Raw genomic sequence first — 13,030 nt, forward strand, 5'->3', positions numbered from 1 at the left:
CCATCACCTTAACACAGACATTGTTGTTTCTGTTTTTATGGTTACATAAGGCAGTCACTGTTGTGGTTTTATACAATTAGCGTTTATGTTTTGCATATTTATAAAATCCAGCATATATTACTGTGGTAATTCACGTGCGAAACTAGCTTTGTGGCCATTTTATTAACAAAATTATGAAAATGGTGTACATGAACCGAATTATCACGAGAAAGCAGCAGAGTGTATGCTATTTTACGATGGATTTGTATCTTTGCTTCTCTCAAAACATGCACGCACAAGACAAAATGTTAATGTTAGAGAAAAATCATCAAAAAATGTATGTTTATTAGAATTATTAAAATTTAAAAAAAAAAAAAAACAACAAAAAAACAGAGACAGTGATTTTAAAGATGTACTATACTAAACTTGGAGAAAAGCTGAATCGATAAGGAGTTCGTTACATGGATTTCAACAACCTTGCTTAAAGTCAGTATTTAGTAAATTTTATGGTCGTTATAATGACCTTGTTGGCAAATAAAACCTATCATTGGGTCGTATTTTGGCTGACATGTTTCATACCAATTATTAGGCCTTGTTTTTAAACTAAATTTGGCTACGGAATATTCCGTCTACCTGATCAGTACATAGGGTTCACAGCATATGTGACCGGTCAACAGTGAATACTTTCTCCTCCTAGACACCCGATTCCACCTCTTGATGTCCGTGCTTTATGTCCTATTTACTAACTTGTGTCGTTTGTAAATATTTTTGAGATCAATAACTCTTCGTTATTATCTTCTATATTTTCTAACATTTGTGTTTATCCAAGCTATTGTACATAAAATGATTTTTATCGTATATGTGTATTATTCAATATAAATTAAGCAATAAATTTTGTTCATAAATTAAATTTGATCAGCCACACCTTAAGAAAGAAAATCGGGATCAATCCAACGACTATGAAAAAGAAATTCCATGATTTTTTCTTCTTTTTAAATTAATGTATTTTACTCGATAACAGTGTATCCTTCATCTTCAATCGCAAAACCTTTGAGATTCAATATTTTTTTATTATCACACCTAATCAGATTAACTTTCTTTGAGTGAGCTCTGATCTTGCAAGAAATTTAGGAATAACTTGCAAGAATATATCTATATATTTGCATTCATTTAAATAGTTTACTTTTATTTTAATTTTAATGATAAAATTTTAGTGAGAAATTTACTAGTATTTCAATCATGATAAATAATCACACTTCTAAGGCTATCCATTCATTATAGACAGCAAATGAACAAGAGGGTATTTAATTACAAAAATATCCTAATCTTATTTGAGGTGTCAAGAACAGTAAAAACACGAAATCCCACTTATTTATTTGGTTTCCAAGTTATCGAGTTGTCACTGAATACAACCCCCAATCCGATAAAAGTCAAAAACTTGATTTAATTCTTGAGACGAATGTCACGCAGAGTTCTGCTAACAATCTTCGTATTACCAATATTCAACACTATTCACACCTACGACTATTTAATAATGACACTTTATTAGCGACATCAGAGAAACAAAATACACGTAGTTCAGAAAAAAAGCCCTTGGCACAATAATAAGAAAATGCAATTTTACTCTCATCTATATATTTAAAGTATAGAACAGCAAATGATTCTAGACAATTATCTATCTACATAACACATGAAAAAAAATGAAGCATGCATGAAGACGTCAGATCTATAGACCCAAACTAAAGGACAGTTATTCTAGGAAATTAATATAAAACGTCTTTTGTACGGAATGACACCATTTAACACATTACACTATTTATACTAATATACGTTGTATTGTAATGTACATGTATTAAAATAATAGATAAAAAACATGCAACAAAATGTTTTTCTCGTCAATATTCCTTGAAACTTTGCAACAAATGATTGCTGTTCAAGATGACGAAGACTTAGTTATAAATATTTCGTAGGATGCATTTTGTTGAATGTAATTCTTGTCGATGTTATCCACCGCTCGTTTGTTCCAGAAGCAGAGAAATTTCTTGATGAGGTATTTGGGTTCTGAGAATCGCCAAACGTAAAACACAGGGTTACACGCACTGTTCAAAAGGACCATAGTGGCGGAGAAGATGTAGATCTGTTTTCCTATTTCACTGGACCGGTCAAATATTGGGAATGTAAAGATCATCATAAAAGGAAAATACGCCGCCAAAAATACGCCTGTTACAACTGAAACTTTTCTAAAAATTTTTGATTCTTCGAGTGAAGGGATGGTCGTATTCTCAATAGTTGTTACCCTGGAAAGTCGATTACGAATGTGATGCAAAATATATCCAAACATAAGAAAATTAAAAATGACAAAGCCCAGCAAAATACATTTAAAAATAGTGTTGATGATGTTCTTTGTAGAAAAAGCCATAAGTTCACAAGAAAAACCGTATTTTGCATCGTGACCAAAAAACATTCCATATGTCAGTACAAGTCCTAAAATCCAGAACAAACAACATAACCTCACTAAGAGTTTCTTTGTAATGAAAGTATAATATCGCATGGCAAAAGCGAAAACGAAACAGCGATCTAAGTTCAGCATGGTGACAATTAACAGAGATACATTAATGAACAAAAATGCTGGATATTTCTTAATGTCGCATTGATATTCCTCGTATAACAATACATTCGGAATGGCTAAGGTGATTCCCGTAAGGAGATCAGAAACAGCCAAGTTTAAAGACAAAATCTTGATTTGAAAAATAAGTCGTGTGCATTTGCACAGTAAAAGTATAGAAATCATATTTTCGACCAGCATGATACCACCTATTGTTACTAGTATGTGATCCGTAAGGACTATGGGAGGACCCGTGCCATTTGAAGAAGAGTTTTCTGTAAAGAGTACAGGTGTTTCTGAGGAAATATTAGCCAGATTCTTCATTATCTAATAACTAGCCACCTGTAAAATAATGCCACCATGTAGGTAAGTAGGATGTTCTTCTTTGTCTATAATAATAAAATAAATAAATGAATAAAAAAAAATTCTTTAAAAACTCAGTTTTAAGAAAACTCGTATATTCAGCATGGATAAAAAACACTTTAAAATTATTGATAAATGTAAACTCACCAACATCAGCGGTTTAAAGTTTCAGAGACTGTTGGCTAATTATTTTCTTATGGTCATTTTATATACATGTAGTTTTTATATATGCGCGAGTTCTTTGTTTCTCCTTCTTTATAAATCAATAGAAATGTGTTTAAGAAATTGGTTTATGCTTAAGGTTAAGATTGAGTTTATGAAATAGAATACCTTGATTGTGAGAGTGGATTAAATGTATCAGATGTATGTTAAAATCTCGCATTAAGAGATTGAGGGGCAATATGGAAAACATCTATCTTTCTGTGTTCAATAATTCAGAAGTGAAAAAAAAAATTAGATAGATTACACGATCAGTATGTACTGGTCGCAGCTGACAAAGCAGGTAACAACATTGTCTTTGTTTGTGAGGTTCATTATTTTAATTGTATTTTAGAAGAACTGGGATGTAATTTTACAAGTGGCAATCCAACTTATACCCATAGCTCCCTTTCTGAGGCGGAAATTCTTTAAAATCAGGAGTCAGTTTTGAATATTTTTAATATACCCAACAACCAAAATGAATTTGAATTACCTTATCTATATTGGATTCCGAAACTTCATATAAATCCTTAAAAACAAAGATACATAGCGGGTTCCAGTAAATGTTCTACCAAACCTCCTTCTTTACTCCTCACCAAAATATTAACAGCAGTGAAGGAGAAACTTCAGGAGTACTGTGCAACAATATATTCAAGAAGTGTGTAAATCAGATGTGGATATTTAAAAATTCTATGAAACTTTTTGGAAATTTGAAATCAAAAAATTTTACCAAAATCAATAAAGTCCATGCTAATTGACATCATTGACAACTGCTTTTTCAATAAAAATGGAACTCGTAAATTTACTTACTTTGTCATTGGTCATTTCCAAAATTATTTTGTTAAAAACATTCTGATTGTACATACAAGTACTCTGAAGTTGATATTAAAAAGATGCTTGATTTTCAGATTGACAATATCTGTGTGGTTTTGGGAAACCAGGTCTTCCAACAATTAATTCCCATCGGTACAAATTGTGCCCCCTTATTAGCAGACCTATTTTTGTTTTCATATGAAGCAGAATTTATTCAAATCTATACATGAGAGAAAATCTCTTTTTGTGGCCTTCAACTCGACATCAAGATATATCGACGACGTATTGTCAATTAATATAGTTATTTTCATTCGTATGTCTACACGATATATCCCAGTGAGCTTGAAATGAAAGATACCACAGAGTCTGACACATCTGTTTCATATTTGGATATTTTCTTGAAAAAAAGTTCATGGCAGCAATATACCCTTACTACCTGCATATGGGGTGTAATTCTTAGTTGATTTGATACGCAAGAACATGCTCTACGTATGAACAATTTCTAAAACGAGGTAAGTTATTGACAAACAAGTTGATGAAACAAGCATATCAACAGTCTCGTTTAAAGTCATCATTTCGTAAGTTCTATGATCGATACAATGACCTTTTTAGCAAATACAATCTATCATTAAGTCATATGCTGACTGACTTTTTTCATACTATTTATTAGGCCATTATTTACACACTGAATTGTCGACGGATTTTTCCGTTATTTACCAATCATGATAAGGAGTACACGACGGGTTTGACCAGTCGGCAGGGGATGCTCACTCCTTCATGACACCTGATCCCACCTCTGACGTTTTTGGAGGTCCGTGTTTTCTCTACTCCCGATTTTTATTGTTTTAATGGACTTTGAGCTTGAATACTGTTCGTTATCTCCACATTTCAGTCTACTGAAATATGAATGTGTACAATGTGGTAAAAGATCTGTACAATCATGATTTTGCAACCAGAAATGAATACAAACACGAGCAAGAGATTTTTTTGGGGTTAGCAGATGTTTAAGGATTTTTTTAAATGCATTGATTTTAATTGACTCTTGTGATTCCCTTGTGAACGAAGATACACCATTGTCGAGGAAAAATTGATAATCAAAAATTAAATGCATAAAAATACATGCTGAACACGTAAAAATAAATTGATAATTGGTTTGTCTTTGGTCAGACATTCTCTAAACATCTGATTTATACTGGTCTGACCCTTAGAAGATTTTTTCTGGAGTTGTACATTGCATTACTGGAGTAGTTTTAAAACTAGTATGGTTTCTTATTACTTGTTTAATTGCAGTTATAAAGAATTATATAAAGTCAAAAAGTATTACATTTTGATAAGCTATTACATGTACTTCAAGTTACCTGTGAATCTTATAGATAAAATGAGAGCAAAGACGGATCCTAAAGACATGAACGGTGGGAGCAGCTCCATACATTTTTATTTGAGCTAAAATATTCCAATTAAAGATAGAATAAAGGGCGCATAAGTATGGAGAATCAAAACATATTACAGAATCTGTAAGGAGCAATATTTTTCCTACAATATCTAGTAAATAAGTTTGATTTATTGTTTTTGTTTTATCTCCTATTCTCGAGAGAATTTTTCACTCATGTAGAGACGTTGCCGAATACTGATGAAGGGCTGAGACTGTAAAAATTGTCGTTCTGCACATATTGTCGTCGCCGACAAAATGTACCTACACACACTGCACATACTGTCGTGCATCTGCACATATTGTCGCCGGCTGAAAAGTTACACATGTACATACTTTACATTGTTTGTCGTCGGCGACATTATGTGCCTACCCTTACTGCACATATTGTCGCCCCACAATTAGAGGCACTCTAGGCATTTTTTGGTAGTCTTGTGAATTTAACTGGTGTTAATCATGGCTTTGCAGGTCTTAATCCCTATATAATCCCTATTTTGACCCCACCCCATCCCCGGAGACCGTGATCTGAACAATTTACAATCTAGGCTACAACAGTTAGCTTTCCAAGTTTCATTTTTTCTGGTCTAGTAGTTCGGATTCTTAAAAATAATATTTTAAAAGATTTTTCTAATATATTTAAGTGTTAAAAATCAATTTCCTATTGTTGCCCTCCCAGCCCATGGGGACCATGATCTGAACAAATAAGGATCAACACTCTTACAGGATGCTTTCACTTAAATTTCATCTTTTCTAGTTCAAGTTGTTCGTGAGAAGGTTTTTTTCTATATATTTGAATGTAAACATAGATTCCCTATTGGGCCCACCCTACCTCCCGGGTACCATTTTTGAGTAGATTTTTAAAAGACTCTATCCTATTTTTGCCTTTTCTTGATTATTACCCCTTGGAAGGGGACTTGGCCCTTCATTTTTTTTTTAATATTTTAGGACCCCTCTTACAAAGGAATCCTTCGTACTTACCTTGATTAAAATTTGTCCAATGGTTCTTGCGAAAAAATTGAAGATGTGAAAAGTTTACAGACTGACGGACAGCTAGAAGCCGTATAACGGGTGATCAGAAAAGCTCAATTTGAATTTCAGTCAGGTGAACCAAAATGTTTACCCTCAACCATAATTACATGTATATTGGTGCATGTATGAGCAAGACACAAAAATATTATCTAGATAGTTATAACGACGGAATACAAGAAGTAAAATTCATATATATATTTAAATTGCAAGCAATGCCGTGTCCATGTTTCTCTCCATGCGTATGTGTGTATGTTTGTCAGTCTCTCTCTCTCTCTCTCTCTCTCTCTCTCTCTCTCTCTCTCTCTCTCTCTCTTCACGGCCTAATAAATATTAGTCAAAACAATATATTGATGACAATATGTGTCGATGCTTGACTGTACATATTGTCGCCGACGACAATATGTGCTGATGCTTGACTGTACATTTTGTCGTCCATTATGCAGGAGGAAAATAAGGCTCGTCTTGGCACATATTGTCGTCGTCTCATCCGAAGGACCCGCAACTTTCACTTCAAAGTGCCGAGCGCATGGCGAAGGAACAGTTGCTACCCATTTTTTATCGACTTAGGTCAGTCGCGGCCGAGATTCGAACTCACGACCTCCCGATCACGGAGCGAGCGCTCTACCGACTGAGCTACCGTGAACGGTCAACATGTACAGAATGACAATATGTACCGTCACAAGGGCTTTTCATTTAGACCTATACTCGGTTCTCAGGGCAGTGAGGGTTCCCAATCATGCCAACTCCTGCCGTGACACGGGGCCTCGGATTTTAAGGTTTCATCCGAAAGACCTACAACTTTCAATTCAAAGTGCAGAGCGCTTGACAGTTGCTACGATATTTCTTTTTTTATCTTAAATAAGATTTAACATAGTGATACACATGTTTTAAGACACAAGGGGTATATAAAAGCGGAAAATATACGAACAGTATCTGAAAAAAATTAAAGACTAAATTTTTCAGACTGAAGAGCATTTCCCTATGAAATATATTTAATGATTTCCTTTATTTGTTTCATTAAAATCACGAGCTTTTTTCTTCTTTTTCATCACAGCTTAAATTGGATGTCAGTTGTCATGTGCTTTTCAAGTTTTCTATCAAATCCATTAAGAATATCATATCAAGCTGCGCAATATTAATTTGCTTTCATTTTTACATTCAAAGAACGTGGTATATTATACGATATTAAATTTCTTTTAAGAATATTGCTGACACTGGTCACCTGAGTTTCGATCTGGCAGAAAAACAGCCATCCAGGGTAAAAAACGAATTTATGTTTTGATTACAGAATTACATATAGAATGAGCAGCATCATTTGCATCAAGGAAATTAAAGATAAGGAAGTACATGTTAGTATTGTTAATCTATAATACATGCAAGCGTTTTCTTCTCATGTATAAGTAGACAAAAAAGAGAAAGTCGTTTTTAGAAAGTAAAAATCTAAAATCTTCCATTTTATTCAATTAAGGACAGTCGTTTGACTTAGCAGGGATTATGAACAGTGACCAGGTGGTGTGAAAATCTTGTTTACTCTAAACTTTTTTTTTTTTTTTAGATAAAATGCATCTGATATGATACATGATGTGATACAGACACAGTATTCGATGATATCATCACAATGAAAATGAAAATGTGGGATTTTATTTGAAATTTCAGTCGAATTATGTAATAAAAATTAAAGATTTTGAAAGTACACGCAGCAGAGGAGAACAAACTATGCTATATGAAAAAAAATGTAGAATATAAGAAATTGATTTCACTTCGTGTAGACAATGCTGTGTTGAAAGCATTGGACGAATTACTATATAATGGAACTATAAGTGTTGAGGCAGGTGAAAAATGTGTGAAAATCAGTTTTTTTCTCCAATGATTTTCTGCTAAGTAGCAACTTAAATTCCTTGCATTTGCATACCCTGAATACTGTTTTCTGGAAATACAAAACCGTGATTTCACTCTACAATTTTTATCTTTAATTTCTGTCTGTTTTTTAGCACTGAAGTTCGGTAATATATTATTGAACTGGTTTTTATTACGAGTTGATGGTATCAACTCATGTTATGTGACTTGTAAGGGATTCCCCAATGTATCGAAACTAATCACATTTTCGTTTGCGTACTTTGCGTACGGGTTCTTGTAATATTGGTTTATTTACAATTTTCATAATCTACAGAACAAGAATATGTTTTCTAATATGCTTTGACGTGTTTATGAACTTAAATAATAATTATTAATTTTATTGGAATTTGTGTCTATCCGCGAGAGAAAATAGTGCTAGGGATATGTGGTCAACAAAAGTGACATGTCGTCCAAGCAAAGTTTTGATTTATAAATCAATAAATGTTTTATATAATAAGAAGTATTTTGAAAACAGATTTTTAAAGAAAATTCACAAAATTGAACATTGTACAAACCAGGTTATTTTTAAAAGATTGACGTGCTAGTGGTATGTAAATAAACTAATATTCTTGCGCTGTTATGCCAATGAACAGAGCAGTTTTCTCGCACTAGTGGATGAATCATTCAACACAGATAACACTGCCTATGTTTGTAAACAAAGCGAAGAGTTTGCAGTAAAGAAGATCGAAGTAAACCAGTTACTAATCTCAACGAAAGAAATGAGCTGTACCAGATGAACAAAACAATTTTGAAATTAAGCTTCTTATTTACTGTGTAAGCAAAAAAAATTTCGATTGCTTAAAGGGTCAGATTTTTTCAGCAGCGGACAACTCTATGTTCCGATTTTTTTTCCCTGTTAAAAACACTGTTGAGAATTCCTGTCTTCCACAATCTAGATCTGTTTCACAGCAAGCTTTAAATACAGTAGAGGTCACTTAACACGCCTGTGATTCTTATCTCATTAATTGTCGGCACTACACTGGAAAGTGTTTTCCTTTAATATGTCCAGCTGTGTCTTACTATCAGATGCTGACCATGTCATAAAGTAAATTAATAGTACTGAAGGCAATAAATAAAAACAAACACAAAAAAATTAAGTGGGGTGTTATTAATAAATTAAATGTGATATGCATATTTATAAACGTGAAGAGATTAAGAAATCAAATTAATTCAAGAGTAGATAGATCATGTCAATAGTCAATATCATGCCATTGTGATGAATTTAAAGTCTTCAGTCGAAAAGCCCAAAGAATTGAAATATTAAAAGTGCATACATGTATGAATGAAAGTCAAGTAGTTGAATTTCAAGAAAGGCTAAACTGAGAGAAATGATATATAAAATGTGCATATCAATTAAAGTCAAGTAATTATATATATTTCAAGAGTGACTAAACCAAACGAAATGACATATTAAATGCTCATTTCAGTTAAAAGTCAAGAAGTTGAATTATATATTACATATATACAATATATATATTGTAATACTATTGTAGGTTTCACCAATTAGTTTGAGATATGTGTGTTTAAAGTTTTTTTTTTTTTTTTTTTGTCTATTTGAAATTTTAGTTCTGTAATGATTTTACAACAATTGTGCTATTTTTTCCTACTTGAAATTCCTAGTCACTTGATATATAATATTTCTGTCAAATGCCCCAAAACTGTTCCTGGTAGTTTTAATGGTGATGTTCTGAACTCCATTACCATTTCAATGATGGTATCCTTTAATATTTTGTAAAAATAAAAATTAAACATAGAAAACAAATACAGTGTAATACTAATTAGTTTTAGGATTTTTTGTAAAATGACAATGTAGCTTGCTGTATTTGTTTTCTATGTTTAAAGGTTCGATTTCTGATAAATTATCATACATTCCAGTAGATATTTAAAAAAGATAAAATATACGTCTTAAAAATACATGATAGAAAAGTTGTAAATAAAATATAATTTTATTTCTCAAAGAAAAAAAAAATTAAAGTGATAGTTTTCGTCATTGCACATATATCACATATTCCAAATATGGATAGGAGACTTCAACTCATTTAACCATTATATAATCAATACCATCAACTCGTAGTAGTACTTTCAGTACTTTGATTATTATTATTATCAGACTGTTTGAACTACTAAAATAAAGACATGACATCAAAGTAATTTTTGTATAATCCTTTTCATTGTAAAACCATATCTAATCGTTGTGAACAATAATTTACGGAAGTACGTCAAAGGAATATATTTGGTTATGACCAATTTTTGCACCCAAAATCAAACTTTGACGGAGAAATATATAATTATGTTCTAAAACAGGGGATATCCGCAGACTTAAACGTACTGAATATTTTCATAAACCATGACGCCATACGTTAAATATGACATCATTAAATGACGTTAATTCAAAATTTCCATAATTTATATAGGAAAAGATGTATATTACGTCGATATTTTGAGTAAAAGTCTTCTAGCGCAGGTCTGCTTCAACTCAATATTTTGATATAATGTGTAGAGTGATAATATGAATGAAATATGTAAATATTGTTCTGGAGTAGGCCTGCGCTCTTTAAATTTTATAGTAAAATTTAAACAAATTTTGTCCATTTCTTCCTCTTTCTGAAAAATAAGACAAGATCCGAGTAGTTTGTGACGTCATAGAAACAAATATTGCCTGTATAACCTTTGAAACATTAATAGTTTTTATTGATTTAGATTTCTCATACAATAAATACAATTCGGCACATTTCAAAAAAATTTCAAAATATGCATATACCAGGTTTGGTTCTTTATCTGCATATGAATAAACATGATAATATTTGATTATATAAATTCTCGTTTGTAGTTTCACTTAAGATCATAGTTCACAGATAGGGAAATTGTATTGATCAGATGAGCCATGTTTTGTACATTTAATTAAATAAGTATTTTCATTGTTACATGTACATACTGCTGAAACAAATTTTTAAGTGTCAACAATTTAGAGCTGTTAGATAAACTAAATTGTATAGTTTATACTTCGTAGACTACAGTCTACAATTGATAAATTTAATTATTTTAAAAACTATTTTAAGCTCATTTTTGTGAATTTGGTGTGCCAGATAATGAGATCTCAACGGTTACTTTACTCTTTAGCTGTATATCATTGTAAAAATGATACTTCTAGAAGATTGATGATTATAAACACATTAGGTAAAGTTCTCAGGATATTATGCAACAATTCATATCTTCTTGTCTAAGAGCTTCTCCCATTCGTGCAGGGGAACGACATGTATAGTCCGAAGCCTGAAAATAAGATAAAAAAAAATTTTAAAAAAATTTCAGCCTTTAAATGCTTTGTGCATATGGAGACAATAGTTAAAATACTGAATTATCAATAAATTCATGATCAACTTATATTGATTAAAACCATGTAAATACTATTCATAATTTCGCATTGAAAAAAAAATCGAGTCTTTATACTTAAAGATTTAAGGTAGACGACTGGGGTTTTCATTGGAGAATATTTGATGGTTGATTGTGCAATATAGCAAAATTAGACTTTTAAAGAAAACTTTTGATATCCTTTGGCAGAAGTAAGACCTAAAGATAAAAAAAATTAAATTCTTGACAGAAAATAGATTTTGGAAATATTTTTAGCTGATAGGTTGGTTGTCATCTTCAGTGTGTGACGTTATGATAAAATGAAGCTCTGTAGGAAAAAGTCATAAACTGATATAAAAGAAAAATTATCTGATATAACTTTTAAACTTTTAAGATTAGGAATTTACAAAACTCGTATATATCAATATTTTTATTATTATTTTCTATTTGAATCCATGGATTTACAATGTTTTACAATGCATTATTATTATTATTTTTTTTTTTTTACATTTTGAGATGCCCCCTTTGAAAACAAGGAGAAGAATGTGTTTCTTAATATACATATAATATTCAATGTAGTATTACTCATTAAACCGGTATATTACATTTTGACTAAAAAGTATTTTTTATAATTTGTAAAAACTAGAACTTCCCAAAATAATCCTATAATAAATGTACATGTACCTGCATTTTGTTTGTTTGTTTGTTTAACGTCAATTTCGAGAATTTTTTACTCATATTGAGACGCTACCACTTGCTGATGGAAGGCTGCAAATTTAGACCTGTTAGACCATGGTGCAACACAGGACTCATTACACGGTCTCATCCGAAGGACCGGTCTTCACGTCCCGCAGTGGGATTCGAACCCGCAACGTAAGAATCATCTCCTTACTCCATGATCTAAAGCAACCGCTCTTACCACTGCGCCACGCGACTGTATTTTGAGATCGTTCTTTAAAATACTCGGGGTAAAATTTCCTTAAACTTGGTATGTACACTAAAGTCAATTTAGGTTAACCCGTGGCATAAAAATAAATGTCTTTTTCTCTACCGAGTTTTAACACAATGAAACCCCAGTCGACTCATTTAAGTCCATTTTTCTTGCCTTCATATATTTGGCAGGGTTTTGACCGTACAATACAGCCCCCTTCGCCACAGCTACATTTCCATCCCTAGGAATAATAAGGTGATGCGAAGGAAATGACATTCTTATGTGGTCTTGGATAATTGTCGATTTAGAAAAATATCCAGCAAGGATAATATTCACTATATTTTCCAGTCCTGACTGTTGAAATCCTTTTCGAAGAAGACGTACTGTATTTGTTGCGGCTTCTAAAAATAAACTCTGAAAAATCTCAGGCGCAATCTTA

The 13,030-nt window shown here is 32.0% G+C and overlaps 1 protein-coding gene across 1 annotated transcript in view; it reads right to left on the bottom strand.

Moving 5' to 3' along the window:
- Positions 1-12,717: 12,717 nt before the first annotated feature.
- LOC133185153 (heat shock 70 kDa protein 12A-like) overlaps positions 12,718-13,030 on the bottom strand; it is a 4,848-nt gene continuing 4,535 nt past the window's right edge. The window contains exon 4 of the mRNA XM_061320210.1: positions 12,718-13,030. This exon is cut by the window's right edge and continues 364 nt beyond it. Coding sequence (XP_061176194.1) covers positions 12,718-13,030 — 313 coding nt within the window.

The sequence above is a fragment of the Saccostrea echinata genome, unplaced genomic scaffold (genome assembly GCF_033153115.1).
Source record: "Saccostrea echinata isolate AGI-Se365-2 ecotype Australia unplaced genomic scaffold, CSIRO_AGI_Sech_v1 ptg000012l, whole genome shotgun sequence".
NCBI lineage: Eukaryota > Metazoa > Mollusca > Bivalvia > Ostreida > Ostreidae > Saccostrea > Saccostrea echinata.